The 19702-nt window shown below is 39.5% G+C and overlaps 1 protein-coding gene across 1 annotated transcript in view; it reads right to left on the minus strand.

The window, feature by feature from the left end:
- The window catches only part of tmem163.L (transmembrane protein 163 L homeolog), a 42194-nt gene extending 23155 nt beyond the window's left edge, over window positions 1-19039 (minus strand). Inside the window, 2 exon segments of the mRNA NM_001092814.1 lie at window positions 13354-13473; window positions 18653-19039. Coding sequence (NP_001086283.1) covers window positions 13354-13473; window positions 18653-18830 — 298 coding nt within the window. The 5' untranslated portion in view covers window positions 18831-19039.
- Between the last annotated feature and the right edge of the window lie 663 nt (window positions 19040-19702).

Consider the following 19702-nt stretch of genomic DNA (forward strand, 5'->3'; position numbering starts at 1 on the left):
TAATGAGAAAATGAGTTAATTACATTCATTTGGAAGCAGGAAAGGCAGCCAAATCTCTGATTTGTGTTTCTGCGCAACTCTAATCCCATCTGATCTAATTTATCCGGAAGGCAACCTCTGACAGGTCATTTTTCATCATCTTATCAGTTTAAATGCTGTTAGAATAACCATTTCTGTACTGTCTGTGCCAGGGAGCCTGATGGACTTAACTCCAAAACTCAATGTAATTGCTTGGATTTATTGTAAAATCATAACAGCCAATAACAGGTCAATTTAGGATATGTAACTAGTTTTACCAGTCTATGCCGAGTTATGCCCCAGTATGTCCCTAATCTACCAAAAACTTCACCCTCTTTCCTGGCAGTCCCATCTATTTATGGGTCCATAATATGCGAATATCCCATGGAAACTGGGACCATTTTCAAATATGGAGAATGTTGCACATTGGGTGCCAGTGGTTCTTTGATTGTGGCTGTTATTAAGTCAGACAAATCAATATGTCAGCAATATGGCACTACAAGTTTACACCGGGGTATGGTTCTGACCCCACTTCTTAATGGGACTTTGTACTTGTCTTACTAAACAGAGCGATACTTGATCATTGATAAATCCTTCTTTAACCAGAAATGGCTGAATTAGGTCTGGACTAGGAGTCAAAATAGGTCCCGGCATTTCAAGTACACAGAGGCCCAAACAGCCCCCACCAGCCCAATAAATAGTGACTAATTCTATCCATTTTAAAGCAGTCCCGCTGGCATTTGCCAGAACCCACAGTCCGGGCTGCATATTAGGGAGAAGCCTGTGTGAACACCACCTAGCTTTCAGGAATTGTAACAAACACATCCTCAAGTTCTCGAGTTCTTAAAGTTGGCTTGTTGTTATTCCCTGTGCTAAGAGGCCATCTATCAATGTCAGCGGATGCAGCAGAAATTTCTGCCTCTGCCTGCAGTTCTGTTCATAAAGCACCAACTCTGTGCTGCTGAGCTTGGATGCTGCAAAATACTAAATTCCACTTTCATATAGAAGTGTCAGGTGATGGTGTCATTGCACAGACTTTGTTTTAATATTTTTAAAACATTTTTATGGCTTTTTAAATAACAGAGAGTGGAAGCTGAACCATGTGCAATTTCCCATGTACTGCAGACCTTTTATCCAACAGTTGTGTCCACTGCATATGTTGTGGCTCTTGTTTCGGTGAACCTTTCCCAGTATGGCATTGTGCACATTTCTAGAATGGCACTTCTACATATGCACCAAGCATCTGCTTCACTCTATTCATCCAGCATATAGGAGGGGGGCAGCCACACTGCATCTGCAAGGATTGTAAGGGGGATCATGGGATTTGCAAATGTAAAGGTTTGTGTCAGATATGCAATAGTGTTATAGGGCATATTTGTATTTAATTTTGTAATTTAATTGTGCAGATAATGGGATACCTGACAGGACAAATGTGGCACCATGAACCAATATTAAAGCAAAGCTGAAGACTGGCCCTTCTAGGCTGAATTAGCTGCAAATCACACTACATATAGACCCTTCCCATTGATGTGCCCAAATGATATCTGGCCAAAAATCGCCCGGACACTAAATTGAACTGAGCGTTCTTCTTCTGAAGACAAGACTGCCCAAAATCTTGTATTTCAAAAGCACACAATTTCTATTGGCAGCTTAATTCTGCCCTTTGTTTATAAAGATGCTACGTAGGCCGCAGACAGGTACTGCCAACGGGAGACAGCCTGCGATACTGGAAATAATTAGTGATGAGAGCCCAGCGGCTACATGGGTGAGATAATTAGTAAGTATGAAATGTGTATGATCTGTTGGGTGCTAGGGTGCCGACATGGTACTCATTAATGCAGTAAAAAGAGGCTAAAAATAAGAGTGATTATTTCAGCATTTTAAGCAGTTTAATGCCAAGATAATTACTGAGTTCTGCTTGCTGAAAGTTAAAGCTCCACCAAGCACATATCACCCACTAATGTTCCCAATAGGGTACAGGGTATTTCTGTCTGTGACTGTACTGTCTCTGAAATTACCCAGTCTTGGCACAAAATAACATTTTAATTTGATGCTGCTTTTTTACAAATTTATCATTCTAAAAATGAATCCCCCACCTACTGGATCAATGCAGAATTGCAAGTTAAGGGGGGGGGGGTGCAAAGTTCTAAGGACCCCTGTCCTTATTACCTGCCCTATGGCAGACAGGGCTGCCCCGAACCTGCCTCATGTGTGAGGCTCAGATGCAAGTGCCTAAGCATTTAGGGGCATCATTTTGCACCCCTTAGTGACCTAGCACTTCATATGGCCCTCTGTAAACAACCCCTTTTATATTCCCTTTAAGTATAGGCTTCACTTGGAACAACAGCCACATGTCTGGGCCACATTTATTATAGGGTGTACTATAGGACTGTCAATCTGTGGATTGAGGCAAATGCCAGAGGGAATGCAGTAAGATACCATAGACAGTAACTGCATTTGGCCCCATGACGCATGGGTGCATAAAACACAGAGACTAATATCTCACTGCTCCCCCGGAACTACTGGGGGAGCAGGGGGTGCAATTGGGCCAGGGAACGCACACCCTCAGGGCCCCCCGGCAGCTCACGCACCAGTGATACTGGGCGGAAAATCGCATACGGACGGGGGTGGGCCCGGCTGCACATCACGGACCAGGGCTCGCCCCCCTCTAGTTACGTTACTTGTGGTAAATAAAGAATGAGTAACCACAGATGAATCCTGCCCAGAAAAAGGGCAATGTGAAGACATTTTTGTATCTGTAAAAACTAACTTTTAGCATTATATAGACAATTTGGAGTTGGTTTCAATTTTATATCCTGTAAGCGTTTTGAACTCTGTTCTGCAGCTCTGCAGTTTTGAATTAGTCACATACAGACGTATAAGAAATAAAAAGCAACAATAACATTGTAACCTCAAGCTAGCAGAGAAAGGGATTTGGGTTGGAACGATTTGACATACTACATTGAATAAATATTATTGGTGGTGCAGTTCAAGGAAAGTGAGTCCATTACTTTTAGATCCTCACTTTCTGTTTTCTTCATCCATCTCTGGATTTCATGCCTCCAAAAAGCATCTATCCAAGCTTCTGATACCCCCCCCCCATCATTATCAAACATGAACATCATCTATTGGTCATATGGACCATAGAGTTACAAGTGACCATTGTAGCATATATAATATATATATATATATATATATATATAGTTGTGTTTTATATAATACGATGCTGTATAATTACTCTGTGCATCCTTACACAGTGATACTGTGGGAATGAAGTAATGATGGCTCTGAAGGTCTGTGTATATTACTAATTACCTTGCTGTGCTCTATAATGAAGCTAAATATCTATATACATATAATGAGCATGCTGAGCTGTATAACGATACCTATTAACCACACTGGGCTTTATTATTGCCATGGAGAACTGGATGCTAATCTATTTGTTTTGGATTAAATAAAGATTATATTTAAATGGGTTGTTCAACTAGTTGTTTTCAGATAGATCACCAAAAATAACGACTTTTTCCAATTTCTTTCTATTTTCTCTGTGTCACCATTTTTCTAATATTGAAGAGTAAAGTGTAATTTTTCACCTTCTAAAACAGCTCTTGGAGGGGGGGTCGCCGACCCTGTAAGCTGTTCTAAATTGATTTATTTAGTTGATACATTTCTTATCTTTGTCCCTGCTGAGCAGAATCTCTGGGTTTCATTAAAGGCAACTGTTGGAATTGATACAATAGTTGCTAAAACTCCGGAGATGCTACTGAGAGATGTATTTACTAAATGTTGCAAAATTGTAACATTTCAGAGTCTGCGCCTGAATTACTGAGCTGCCAGACTGAAAAACCAGAGACACGTACCTTAAACTTTACACTTAGATTCTGGAAAAACTGTAAAAAATAAATAATGGAAAGTAATTGCAAAAAGTCTTTATTTCTGGGGAACAATCTGAAAATAACTGAACTGAAAAAAGTGTCTGGAAGGTGAAAAACTAACATGTTTTTAACCATTTTGTAGCATCTGATACTGTATCCTATCAGAACACAGGTCTAGCCAATCTATAGCCAATAACAGCAGCCTGTATCCAATCAGGGAATGACAATGTTCTCAGGTCTAGAATAGAATGTGTCCAATCAAAACGTATGACGCCCACTATATGTTTGCTCTCTTACTTCATGGCTATATCTCTCACAAGCAGGGACCTAGGATCAATGTTAATATCATTGCAACACTTTATCACAAGCACAAGCATCGTTTAGAATTGTTGACATCACTGGCCCTCAGCCAGCATAGAAAATTACTGGGTTAAGGATCATTAGTGATAAATGTTTGTAACTTGAATCAATGATAGGTGGATAATGGATCCTTGGCTTGGGCTCATCCTTGAAATGACATTGCTAAATAAGTTAAACCTCTTTGCCTCTCAATGAAACATTGTTAACTGTGTGAGTACAGTAAAGTCTATAATAGGCTCAGTACACACTCATCTTGACACTCATGTGTGGGAATGCATTTAGCAATGCTTATTCATGTTGGAGTTACCCTTTCATACTGGTGTATTTGCCTTCCCTCGCTTGCTTAATGCAAACATTCTTTTGAAATGTTTAAGAAGTGGCTTGTTGACCTTACAACTAAGGATTGGGAAATAAGAAAAATATTCAATATACTGCAAAGTAATAAGAGAACTACAGTCCTTTCAATGAATATCAGTCACATCTTTTTCGGAGGGATATAGGTGAGAATTGAGACAAAAAAATATGTAAATCACAGAGCTATCAAACTGGCAGTTAAAAGCAGAAGTTCAACAACATCTGGAAGGCCACAGCTTGTGTAACAATCCCACTGGTATTTAATTGGCATGGCTAGTACATCACTAGTTATGGACCAGGGCCAGAATCATACATTTAGGGGTTGATTTATTAAGGTTCGAATTGTAAATTCAAAATTGAATTTTTGAGTTGGATTTTTGGTCAAAGCATACAAATTCAAGTTGGGAATAATCCAAACTCGAATTAGAGATTCATCAAATCTTGAACCTGGAAACAGCTCATATTCAACTATTCGCCACCAAAAACCTACCGAGTTCATGTAGAAGTCAATAGCAGAGGTGCAGTGACCCATTTGAATATGTTAATAGCCTTCCTGACACTTACGTTTAATCGAATTTGAATCAAATGTGATTCGAGTTTTGGGTTGGTAATATTAATTCGAGTTTTCTACATTCAAGTTTTATCTCAAATAACCTCCCATTCGAGTTGTGAGCATATTCGAATTTATTAGAGTAAAGAAATTTCACATGAATTCTAAATTCGACCTTTGATAAATCTGCCCCAGGGACAATGAAACAATGGCAATAACTTGGGGAGGAAGTCTGTAAATCAAGCTGTAGGTGGAACTAGAACACTCTGATAGCAGCTTACACAGGATGGGGCAGAGATTCTGTAGCTCAAGCCATGACTATGAATAAAACAGCAGCTCACATGGAAAGAGACAGGAAGTCTGTAACCCAGGCAGTGGGTGGGACTAAAACACTCTGATAGAAGCTTACAGGGGAGGGACAGAGAGTCTGTGACTCAAGCAGTGGGAGGGACTAAAAACCAAAGGTGGGGCAGGGAGTCTGTAAATCAGGCAGTGAGTGCAGTCTACAGGGGGAGGGCTAGGATTTCTGCAACTTAAGCAGTGAGTCTGACTAGAACACTAATGAAAGCTTATACGGGGTGGGGCAGGAATTGTGTAACATAAGCAATGGGCTGGACTAGAACACTCACAGAGCATTGTTTACAGAACACAGATTAAAAAGGCTCATCTACTGGAAGTTTATACAAAGAGCATTATGGAACATTTTTATTTAACAAAGACTTGAGCCCATTTTGTGTATAGTAGTTAACAGTTAATAATTTATTATAATGTAAAATATCTATAGTTCTTATGGGTGGAAAACACTAAGACTCCCTTATGTAAACATATAAAGCACATATTCAAGGATTTAACATTAAATCCAATGATTACAGTCCAGTTGAAATGGGTTACACCCAAAAACTGTTGGTTGCGAATTATATTTTTTTTACTCAACTTGAAGAAATAAAATAAGGTGAAAATTAGTGTTTATTTCCTGCATAAACAATTATCAAGTAGCTTGTTATAAATGTTCATGAGAGCTGTGTGATATAACACATCCAAGCTGGGAATTTAGCTGTGAAATAGAAATTTCTAGATTTGCATTTGTAACTTAATCTGTACACTTCCTAATGGCGCCCATTTTTGTTTGAAAGTCCCAAATCATGACCTACAAATAGAACACATCATACTAGAAAGTGGGCGGGATTTGTGGCAGATTGGGGATGCTTTGCTATAAATGGCCATGGCCAGGGTGGATCAATGGTGTATCTTAAATTGGACCGCTTTCTCATATTCAGATTTTAGAAAGTATGTATCTGTAGTTATCAACTGTGGATAAAGTGCATTGTGCTATATATGTAAAACAATATTACAACGTTTATTATGCCATTACAGTGCAGTTCTCAGCTCTCTCTAATGTATTCCATTATGGCCTTAACATCATGTAGTGTTGTTCAACCTCAACCATAAAAAAGAATAGGATTTTTGCTTAGCCTGGTAGAAAACCCTGTGCTGTGGGGTAATAATGTAACACAAAAATCTATCTCTGCCATACCAAGCTGAAACTATTGTTACTTCTGACTGTGTAATACTGCCCCAAACTCCCACTCTACCCATATGACGGTCAGTCTTTCTTGAGTAATTATGGATAGAATAAATAGATCAGTGGAGCAATATGGAATGTAAAAGTGTAGACATACCGCAAAAAAATGACTTAAGAATTAACTGTCTTGTGTCTTGTAGAAAAGCCAAATCTTGTGTTCTGTACTCAGAATCCCAGAGCCTCTAGTTATTGAAAGCACATAATATCACACACCAGAGATATCCCACAATGAACAAATCTCCATCATAACAGTAATTCAGAGGCATGCAGCAATATCCTCCCAATTATTCTAAACGGCTCCCTGTGCAGAGGGAATTGTGGGATATCATTTGAAATACTGTACTGTTTGTGCTGATACATCACACAGAGCCAGTGTGAATAATCTAATGACCCCAAAAGCCCTCTGAGTTCAGACTCACATACCATTTGTAGCATCTACAACCGGCCGTCTGGAACCATACAGGCTTGAGCCCTGCTCTTTCTTGCCATACTATACACACTATCCCAAGAAAATATAGTACACTTTTGTGTAGAATGCCACTATCTGCCACAGGGCACCTGACTGGTGTAAAGTGAATATGAATTTGAAACAACAGTGCCACCTGCTATTTTTTTGGCCAACTCAAAACACAGTTAGTGAGAAGAGGAAAGTCTTGTGATGTTGATCTGGTTAGAACTAACCATAGAAACATCAGTTCTTCTTTGCTCACGAACTTCAATATCTGAGCAGAGCCATATCACAAGACTTTCCTTTTCTCCCTAACAGCAGGGGGCGCTTTTGCTTTAAATTCAATATGTTAGCAGTGTAAAAACTACTCATCTTGAAAACTAGAAAAAAATAATGTGAATTGAAAGACAGCTTTGAGCAATTTTACTGTCATATGTTTCAAAGGTTTACATTTCCTTATTACACTTCCAGTTACGCATTTTAACTGGTATTTGTAAATGTAATTGCTATTGAGAATTTCTTTCTTTCTTCTATTCTCTCTTATGCTTTGCGTGCCATTCTGGCAAACTGAGAGGGGACAAAAAACACTGCTTTTCATTTATCAGATCCTTCTACAGCACTCTACACTTTTCTCTTGGCCCCCAAGTGGTGCAAACACTTTCAAGTTTAGGCACTCCTCTGTGCCTTTCCATGTACCTGCTCTCATGTTTCTCTCAACACTGCATGATCAGCTTTCCTTATTGCTCCATAATCCCTAGAATGCTCTCCATCTTGCATCACACAAGCTCCCACATTAACCTTGCTCTCAAGCCAGCCAGTTTCTAAAGGAACCTCTTAAGTAGTGTTTTTCTGTTACAACACACCCCTGACGTATTCACATGTTCCCTCTCTGACACACTTTGTTTCAATCTCCTCTTCTTCATAGAATGTATGGACCTGGGACCTCATTTCACTATGTATTGAACTTCTTAGCATTTATGTATAATTAGTTTAATTTATATTAATGGGATGTAATGCTTGTGTTTTGCGCATAATTATAGGGGCATAGTGCTCCAGTAATTATAAGCAATGGAGAGTTGGGAAGATCTATTGGAATATGCCTAGCACCACACGACATCTACTGTAAACTGACTGATAAACTGACCTCAAAGTTTCTCTTGTGTCCATAAAGTTCCAAATGCAGATAATCTCCCCAAAATATAAGTTTTGCCCCAGTTATGAATTGCTTTCAAGAAGAACTAATGAAATTATCTCAGCTTGCTGAGGCACCGGTACTACCCCCATCGCCCATATTTACTGGGGCACTGACACAAATGACTTGTTTTCCTAATCCTATTGATCCTGATATGTTTGCTTCAGAATAAACAAAAAAGCAATTTATAAGAAAAAAACCCAGAAAGCTCAAAATAAATCATACGATAATGGATAAAACTAGGCAAAGGCAAATAACAGCTCATAATAAAAGTCAGAGCAAAGGCAAAATATCTATCTCCACCTTTATGGTACAGGGAATATTTCCCTTTAGGCAGCCTCTTCCATTTGCCGACAGCCAAAAGCAAAGCGGTCTCCCAGAAGCTTTCTGTTTAGAATCCGCAAGCATTTAAAGCTGTCACTGATCAAGCCCATTTATTATAGTCTTGTTTGCTAAATTCATTCTACAGTAACAGCACTGTGGCTCTGATCCAGCCCAGGTTACGCTCCATTATTGCTCTCAATCAAGAGAATAATAAGAGCCGGACAGTTACAAGATGTAAGGGATATCACCATCAGTCTTGCTGCCATTTAAAGAGCCAGAAGAGTCTCCTAAAACAATGTAACCGAAGTCAGTTATTTTCCTGGTCTGTTGATCAGTATCCTTCTGCTACATTGCTTCAAGAGATAGAACCAGGCATACAGTAAAAATTACACTTACAAATAACTTTAAGATCACTGAAAACATTTAATGAAAGCATGCTGGAAATGTGTTTATAATTATATTTTCTTTCATTGGGTGAAATTGTATTTTTGGATTTATATCTGCTTTAAAAAAATTCTGGTAATTAGCTTTCCAGGCATGCACTAATAATGCTATCATTAGGTTTCATGAGCAAAGATAAGATCACACAGGCCCTATATCATACGGACATGCTGAGAAGGACACCTTTTTATCAGTCCTAGCCCCGTGGATATTCCAGCCAACTGTTTTCATAGCTGGCTGTTCCAGGTAATGTGAATTACATGATCTAGAGTGGTTTTGAAGGGTTTGGGCAGAAATATGGGGAGATAGGGTAGTGTGATAGAGGATAGAGTATGGTTTGGAAAAGCTTTGCTCATATGCCAAGGCCCATAGGGCTTTAGAGGAACAGGTAATTGTGGAATCAATGGAAGAGCAGTCGGCACAGAGAGAGAAAGAGTCCAATTCCTGAAAATGTCAGTGTACAGTCTGAAAAAACCACAGGACTATTGATTGTTGAGCTAGTTCCTGAAATAACAGGTATAGTATGTTATACCAGGGCAATTAGACTTATTAGTCCTTATATGAGTACTCCTAGGGAGACTCAGTGCAGACAGGGTCCCCGAGTGATCCTCACTGATGCCAAATTTTCATTATATGGGCAATTGTTTAGATTCTACATTCTGATATTTTCCCAATGCGTGACCCATTTGAATTCTCAGTAAGTTTCAGTAAAGGCAATGCCAGCTACTGGCCATGTTAATGACCATGGGGGGGGGGGGGTTAGGGGAACTATAGACAAGCATGCAACATGATGCATGCAACAAAATTATGTTTTTAGGACAAGCACAAAATAAATGAAATGCCATTTCTACCATGCCTAATAATAGACGTCAGCATGGATAGATTGGCAGGAACAGCAAGGGGCAATTAGTAAAATGAGTAAGAGAGATAAGCAATGTGGGATGGCAGGGACAGCAAGGGGTAATTAGTAGACTGAAGAAAGCTGGGGATAGAATAAAAGATGGAATAATAGAGGCAGAGGAACGTGACAATCAGCCATGGGACACCATGTTTTTCTGCATATCCACATTAATTATTCTCCTCTTTCATACAGTTGAGTATGTATCATAAGAGCTCTAAGCCTACCACTTGAATTTCTGTGCATTATGAAATAAAATTACAATAAAGTCAGTGATGGAATTCATTTGTTGCACCCAAGTAATCTCAGTTCCAAGAGGGGCAGAAACCTGTGTGATTAATTCGGCACTATTTGGTAAAGCCTGTTCCTTCATGCCTTAGCACCACTGTTCCCAGGGCAAAAATCATTTCCAACAAAGAAATGTTTCTTATTTCCATATATTACCCTTGTCAGGCGGAGCAACAGTAGAACAGCCCCCAGCACCAGCCTGCCTCTGTGACTAATCTAAGCTCTTCTTAACGGAAAATTCAACTTGTTTTTTAATTTTTATTATAATGTATCGTTATTTTTATGTATTTGTAATTATTGAAATTTTGCTCTGTAGTGCCCAAATTTGACACCTCCAGCATATGAAAAGTTTCCCCTTTAAAGTGTGTTCTAGATGGAAGCACTCTAAGTAACTTGGCATTTTTTAAGGATTTATGAGCTGTGACCCTCCTGCTGTTCTTCAGCTACAACTCTCTCCCAGCAACCGCTGACAGCTGTGGAACTTCAGTACCAGCAGGAGGGCTACAGGTCTGCAGCTAGCTATACCAATGTGTATGGTTCTTTGCAGCTGACTAGACGACTGCCTTGTTTCCTATATTGCGCTGCTGCCTGTAATGTATGCAGCACTTTGCAGAGAATAGACAGACAGATCCAGCAAATCCCTCTGGGGAGCTGACACGGAATTTTCTGCAGAGACTACACTGCGGATTGCACTGCTCACTGTTATCTCTCTAGTTGAGTGACATCAAGCACACCGCCTGCTCCTGTTTTAATTAATTACTATTTATTTTTCAACACAGAGGGTAATTGCACGTACAAGGAATAATAGCAGAAATCTGATTACTTCTACTGGGAGAACAGGATTATCTGCTAAACAAGTGCCAATTTGATGGGATGTTTTCCTAATCTAGAGAAATTCAGCCTGCAGCTCTCTGCCTTGTGATGAACTACTAGCACATGTGAGTGCAGAGGGTCATGGGAGCTGTAGTTCAATAGGGGAATAAAAAGCATCATATAATTATATGGCTTGTACTGTACTGCAAATGAATGAAAAGGGCATTACTGAAGACATCAATCCTCATACTAGGAACAACTATAAATCCATTCTGTCCCATAGGGTATATTAACTTTATTTTCCATTAAATGAATATTTTAATAATCAGATGCAGTTGTACCAGCCATAAACATAATTATGATTAGAAAAAGTTATTTGCATGTGGAACAGGGAATACTTTCATTTTTAATTCTTATGTTATTATATGTCATGTTATAACATGTTTTATTATTTTGTACTTAACTCTTTTTTGCTATTGCCTTGTGTCTAACACTCCTGTTTCAAGCTGGTGGGGGTTTTTTTGTCTTCTTCTTGTATTGCTTACCCTATCTGTTCTTGTACTTTTTCTTTTCCCTTCTGTTCAGCTGTCCCTATCCACCATTCTGTTAGCCATTGGTTTGTTCTTCCCATGACACTTAAGGTCCCCATAGACGCAAAGATTTTTCTTTGGTAAACGACCGATTTTAGTGCAATCCAACCAATCCGTCAAATTATCATGAGGTTAGTGGGAATCGAACGAACAATTTTTTCGTCAGACATCTGTCAGAACATTGATCAACCAGGTTAAAAAATTTTCATCGGTCACAGTGAATTTTATCTATATTTGCAGGGCCAAGCAGGCAGCTACCCTCCGTTTTCTTGGCATCAACTAGAGAACATCGCTTGAAATGTTCTTTTCAGTTGATGGACAAATCGTACATTTAAACAATCGTTTCAAGATAAGCTTGGTCTAACGATAAAGAAAAGATCTTCTAAAAATCTTAACATCTATGGCCAGCTTAAGCATAATGGCACCATATCAGTTTGCTGTGTGAGCCAATAGCATCCAATCAGTGGTTAGCTTGAAATAATCAAAGCAAGCATCTAAACAATGTTTTTGTCTTTTTTAGACAGATGCCTATATGATACATGAGCCACTGTCGATCGATGAAGAACATGAAATATAAATGTTCAGCCCATGGTTACAATTCCCACAGTAAGTTAAATTTCCCTGATACCAGACTTCAGAATTCTGTAGCCATTAAACGAGCCCAGTTAATTTGAAGCACACAAAATGCTGAATACAGGTTTGGTCCACTTTAAAATTTAAAGGATGGTACTCAGTGACCTTTAATATGCTTATGATTTACAACAGGGGCAATATTATCCCTTATAATACATGAGTGATACTCAGAGTTCCCTGTCGAACTCGGCCTGCAGCCTTGTGCCTTTTTATGGTCATAGAACACCTCAGTGACTTATAATGTCCTTAGATTTTACATTGGCCTTTTATTATCTCTTATAATGCATAAGTGAGTCTGCAGCCATGTGCCTTTATATGAGCACAGAACCCCTCAGCGACTTCTAATATCCTTATAATTTACAGTAGGGGCTGCATTATTACTTATAATACATGAATGATACTCAGAGTTCCCTGTATAACTCAGCCTGCAGCCTTGTGCCTTTATATGGTCACAGAACTCCTCAGTGACCTCTAATGTCCTTATAATTTACAGTAGGGGCTACATTATTGCTTATAATACATGAGTGATACTCAGAGTTCAATGTATAACTCAGCCTTGTGCCTTGTGCCTTTTTGGGATCACATAACCCCTCAGCGACTTCTAATGTCCTAATAATTTACAGTACAGGTACATTATCCTTTATAATACATGAGTTAGTCACAGAGTTCCCTGTATAACTCAGCCTGCAGCCTTGTGCCTTTATATGGTCACAGAACTCCTCCTTGACTTATAATGTCCTTATAATTTACAGTAGGTTGTATACTATCCCTTATAATACATGAGTGATACTCAGAGTTCCCTGTGTAACTCAGCCTGCAGCCTTGTGCCTTTATATGGTCACAGAGCCCCTCAGTGACTTCTAATATCCTTATAATTTACAGTAGGGGTAAATTATCCATTATAATAAATGAAATAAATGATACTTAGAGTATCTGGTATAACCCAATACAGACACAGTGAAGTTCAGCTGAGAACTAAATACTCACTGAAAGCCGCTATTGCCAGAATCAATGTGATGGCAATGGAAAGCCAAGAGACCCACAAGGCCTTTTTCCGATAGTTCTGTGCTTCATGAGGTTTGAGTCTGGTGCTGCTTTCAAGCAAACCTGAAGAGAATAGTAGCAGAGAAACAAAGGGAAAATTGTTACAGATAACAAACAATGATGTTCTTAATCTGTTCAACATTACCTCCTCAATGTTTCACAAGAAACAAACAATGTAGCAGTAAAAAAAAAGCAGTAGTCTGCTCTCTTCCAGCCAAGACTCTAATGTCCCACAAGACCTTGAACACTGTAGGTATTCTCCTTCTTCACTAGTGTGTTAATCACAGAACATGCAAAGCATTGTGGGAAGTCTTGGTTGGAGGAAAGCTGACTACTGTTACATTGTTCAATGGTATATATAATCAAGACAAACAGTGGAAGAAATAGCAAGTGACAGATGGAAGTTGCTTAGCATTGCATTTATTGAACTACTACTAGTTTTGACTGTAAGGGGATGTTGAGAGTTATAGCTCAGAAACAACTGTGGGGCTGTACATTGCACATCCCTACTTTAAGTGTAGGGTAATAAAGACATATGCTATAGACATTTAGGGGCATACGTAATAACTCGAGGCAAACATCATTGGTTATGTTGTCCATAGCAACCAATTAGCGATTAGATTAGATCCAATGTCTCCAATGTTAATAAATATGTCCCTTAGTGTACAAGTACCTGTAACGTTAGCTAAAGCTACAAATTCCATCTGTAGAAACCTGTTTCAGTCAGTCACATAAAAAGAGTTTATGTATTTAAGAGTTTATGTATGATCCTGTATTGTCATAGTGCAAATTATAAGGATATTAAAGTTCTGTGACCATATAAAGGCACAAGGCTACAGGCTGAGTTATACAGGGATCTCTGAGCATCACTCATGTATTATAAAAGGATAATGCAGGGGCGCTTCGCCAATGAGGCGAGTTGAGGCTGTCGCCTCAGACGGCAGCGCCCCACTATGTACCAGGGGTGGCAAAAATGCCGTTCCTGGTACATTAAGAGCCGAATTTCCGGTTTGAAAACCGGAAATTCGGCTCTTCTAGCACAGAGAGCGCAATTAGGCTCTCTGTGCAAGCGTACTGGCCCTCTCTGCCACCCTTGTGGACCCCCCTGGACCCCCTAAGGTGCAAAAAGGGGAGGGGAGGGGGGGTGGTAGCAACTGCTGCTGCCTCAGGGCCAGGATCGCCCCTGGGATAATGAAATCCCTACTGTAAATTTTAGGATATTAGGAGTCACTGAGGAGTTCTGTAACTATATATATTTATGCACTCTTTTGAATAATGTATTTCACAGGTTATTAATGGCTTGTGTGCGTTATAGTTGTAAATCACAGCAGAGATATTATATGTATATAGTACCTACTGTGTACTATAGGTAGATCGAGGTTGGAAAACCAATATTTTCCAGGAAAAGACACAATTCTGCTACATTTCATGTAATTAGTAACATATCACTTATTAGTGCATTTCCAAGAGTCTCTATAATACAGAAACCCTTACCCTAAAAGCTTAAACACCATGTCCTAATAACCGATATAAATGTGGCTATATCACAGACCGCCCTGTTGCAGTGCATCCTAAACAGCACAATTCCAACCAATAATACCCACCCCCTGAGCCTGTGCAGTAAAGGATAAATAGATATTACCATCTGATGTATTTTTAAAGAACAGAAGGAAGCCCAAAATAGAATCTCTATTTCCGCCGCCTCTCTGCATCTGTGCCCACAGTATGTCTGCCACATTCTATTCCTGTGTTTCTCTGATATCAAACGTATGTATCAGATTTACACAGCTCAGGAGCCATAGAACTGACAAAGCCATGATGGTCAGGCCCCTGACACCCCTGAGCTTACTATACACAACCCACATGTAAAACCCTTTTTCTTAATACCATCTCCCCTCCAACCTCCTTAATATGCACAGCGTCCCACAGGTACAGTTCCTATGTCTGACACCATCTCTCCCTCCCATTCCTTCCACCTTCCCAAAAAAAGATACATCTGTGGGCACCCTGAGATTTCTTTATTCACACATTGTGTACATTGCTACCCTCAGGTCATCCACAATTGTGGGTTTGAAGGTAGGCACCTCTATGTGAACCTCTTTAATGAGGAACTAGCCCTGCAAGGATAGTCAGGTTCAATCAATCTGTTATACAGCCTTGAACCTGAATCTTGCCGTCCTGATATTTGATAAAGGGGGGGGATATGGTTTTAATTCCGCTTTGTTCTCTCATTGTAATCCAGTGTAAAGCTCCTCGTAATCCCTGGGTTGCGAGTGCGTCTGAATCTCTCCGCTTGCAAACAATAACTATTTTTAGCAAAAAGTGATTTGTACACAGTACACTAGACCCAATTAGCAGGAAACAATATTTATTGATAATGTACTAGAAAGGTATGACTGTCGCCCTTAATTGGTTTATGACAGAGAAAGTACTCGCAAGTTAAAGGTAGCCTTACCAATTTTTTTCTAAAAAGGAAATGATTAGTTAAGCGGTTAAAAAAAGGAGCTTTTCTTTGTCATCTGCTCATTGTATATTATTCTCTGGTTGGGGATTGTATAGCCCATTTGCATTGCTACAAATAAATATCCTAATTATCACTATCCTCCTTGGGCTAATGAAATATTATGTCAAATATTAAAATAAAATTCAGTGAGACAAAGCTACAGAATCTCACGTGAGAACTTAATTCTTTGTTATTGGTTAGTAACAGTATTTATGTACAAGTAAATTGGGAGAATAATTATTTCCAGCATCTGCTATTGTATCACAATACAGTAAAAATATATCAGCCTGTGTATATACCGTGTGCGTCATATGCCTTGTATGTCCTATTGCTATACTGTGACCCTATAATAACCCCACACGTCCAAATTATATTTAATATACCAATATGATTCATAGTGCGGCTGTGAGAGAGAGAAAGAGAGATCATATCAGATAGACAGATAGATAGATAGACACAAAATGCAACAAAAAAAAAAACAACAAGGTCCTAGTATGGACCAAAACAGCAATGAATGTGGGATTGTTTGTATTTGGTGTGTTAATTTATTTTACCTGAGCATGTTATGACAATTTATTATCTATCTATCTATCAATTTATCTATCTGTCTGTCTGTCTGTCTGTCCATCTTTCTGATTTCTCTTTCTGTTCACTATTTATCTACCTACCTATTTATATCTCTATCGTCAATTATCTATATCCTTCTTATCATATATCTATATTGTCTTTCTCATCTCAATATATAATTTATCTATTTATATCTATCATTAATTATATATATATATATATATATATATATATATATATATATACAGTATATTTATAAATATATTAATGTATGTCTATCAATCATCTATATAATATCTTTATAATCTATCTATCATCTGTTAGTCTGGCTATCTGCCTATCTACCCATCAATCTCTCTATGTTTTTATCAGCAATCATCTACGCAATCGGTTAATTTATTATTAATCAGTCTATATCGTTGTCATTTCAATCTATTTATTTATCTGTTGAATTATCTGTTGAACTATCTTTTTAGCTATGTATCCACTATCTATCTTTCATATACTGATCAGTCTCTTGGTCCTATGTATCTTGTATGCAATCTTGCTGTGTATAATGAGTATGTTGGTGTCTGTTTACACTACTATGATTATTTCGCTCTCCCTCCTTATTTGCCCCCCACTCTGGGTATATATTCATGTAAAGTAAATGAATGGAGGAGCTTGGACCTTCCATGGGATACGGCTGAGCCTGCTTCCCTTTTGTCTGTGCCATTTAAAGCTTTGCTTTGATTTTATGCTCTGCTGTTCCTACTCTCCCATTTCAATTATTCATCCTGCTCTTAAAGTATCGTAGCAGCCGTAAATGCTGGTGCCCAAGGTCTATAGCCAACATATTGGATGTGCCCAAACTGTAATCACTAATAGTGCCAGTGAAAATCTCAGCCCGGCACTCCAGTGTTAGTTTATAGCTAAAGTCACAGAACAAAACAACTCAAAACATGCTGATTTACACAATGAACACAAGCATATTAATGGTTGCTGTTCCACAGATCTTGCAATCAAATCCAAAGTGAGCAAGCTCAAAATTCAGTGCAATTAAGGACATGGGTTCTGATCTCCCATTCAATGGTGCTGTGTCATTACTGATTCATTATTATTAAAGGAAAATCCTCAGTTAATTGCTTGTAGTGCAATTAATCACTCAGAACATGTTTTACCCCAAGGAACAACTCTACCGGGACCCCATGTCTCCCAATGTAATTACCGTCAGCAATAAGATTGATTTAGACCCCCAATCCTTTCATCTGAGTGTTGTCAATATCTAATTTCCATTGAAAGATCACATTGTACTGAGCCTGGGGGAAGAGTAATGTGTCTTTCAGGGAGCCTCCGTGCAATCTGTGAGATGGGATTGCTTGTACTTAATGGTAGCACAACTCCCATCCTGTGATGTGCGCTTGGATTAAGGGGTTCTTATTTACTTACATGTGTTTGTCAGGGGGGTCCCTGCTATAAATGCACTCTGGGATAGTGTGTATAGTAAGGGAATATAGTGTTGAGGAAGAGGCTGTGTATAGTAAGGCAAGATAACTTTAGGAGTCTGGGCTGAAGCAGTGGAATAGTGTTTTTATTAAGTAGAGATGGTATTTAGGAAGGGGCTATATATGAGGGATGTGAGTAAAGTACAGTAAGGTATAGTAGCAAGGGAGGAGATTGAAACTGCGGGATAGTATGTTTTGTAAAACAAGATGCGTCATGGGAAGGACCTGTAATTGTGGGAGAGTGTGTATAGTAAGGCAAGGTGACGTAAGGAGGATGGACTAAAGCTGTTTATATTAAGACAAGATGATATCAGGGGGAAAAAGCTATGGGAATAGTGTGTATAGTAGGGCAATATGATATTGGGCAGAAAATGTTAATATGGGATAGTGTATATAGTAAGACAAGACTGTGTTTGGGGTAGGAGATAGCGAGCTGTAGTTTGGATTATAAATTACAGGCCTCACATATGGTATTTGCATTGAGCCCCCCCAAACCATCAATAAGAAGGATCCCCATTTACTACAGATGAAGAACAACTCACATAATTTCCCCGACTTTTAGAAATAGTGGAGTGAACTTTTTCCTAACAGGTCAGGAATTGGTCCAAATCCACCCCAATCTTCTCCTGTTTTGTGGGGGTACCCTACCCTGAGCAGCACAGTTTGTAAGTTGCTGAAAGTCACTCACCTCTGTTCTCCACCACATCACTGAACTGGCCGCTCTCACTGATCTTCATCTGCTGCTCGTGGTCCATTTGCTGGGTTGGTGACAGTGTCCTGTGCCCAGGGGGTGTCTGTCCGTTGCAGGATGGTTGCACAATGCTGGGGTCTGGGTCATAGCACAACTCTGTGTCAAGAGGCTCCATCCTGGTAGGTAGGAGAGGAATGTGGCACCCAGGCGAGATGTGCTTTCAGCACAGACTGAGGGGAAGGCACAGCAGATCCACACTCTGTACAACAATCCCAGATGCTTCACAGCAGACTCCTGACAGGCAGAGAGAGCAGCAAGCACAGTAACAGGCTGGGAAGGGACAGTAACACACAGGGTCTAATTAAATCCTGGGCTCCAGTCTCCCACATCCCAACCCTGATCAGCATCACTGCATACAGGCTGGGGGACCAGGGGACTTTATACAACTGAGCTGCAAACTGAAGCTGCTATTGCAGAGCTACTGGGCTGGGCTGGGGAGGGGGGTCACACAGGCAGGTAAAACCAGGACTGGAATACATTCATCCATTGCTGTTTTTTTTTCCATTAACTCCTTTACTGCCTCGGGATTGGTTGGGATGGGTTTAAGGACTACAAATAAGTAGCAGAATTCATTCTTGCCTAAAGGCTTTCGGCTAAACTAAGGATGCAAGGAAGTGCTGGGAGTTTACGGATCCAGTTTAGTCCCATGTTGTAAATAGAAAACTCTTCTCCCCCCGACAATTCTTTCCCAAGTCCAATGGAACCTATGACTTTCTGTCCCAATGTACCCTGTGACCCATGGATTCTGACCCAATGTACACCACCTTGCTGACCTATGCTGTTTTACCCAAAGGAACCTCATCTACTTACTGATGTCTTTTTCTGCCCCAATGTACCCCATCACCTTCCTGCCCTATGGCTTTCTTCCCCACAGTACTCTATCTCCTTTCTGACCAATGACTTTCTGCTCAAGGTACCACATCCCCTTCCTGACTTATGGCTGTCTATCTTATGGCACCCTATCTCCTTGCTCACCTATGGTTTCTG

The sequence above is a fragment of the Xenopus laevis genome, chromosome 9_10L (assembly GCF_017654675.1).
Source record: "Xenopus laevis strain J_2021 chromosome 9_10L, Xenopus_laevis_v10.1, whole genome shotgun sequence".
NCBI classification, from domain to species: domain Eukaryota; kingdom Metazoa; phylum Chordata; class Amphibia; order Anura; family Pipidae; genus Xenopus; species Xenopus laevis.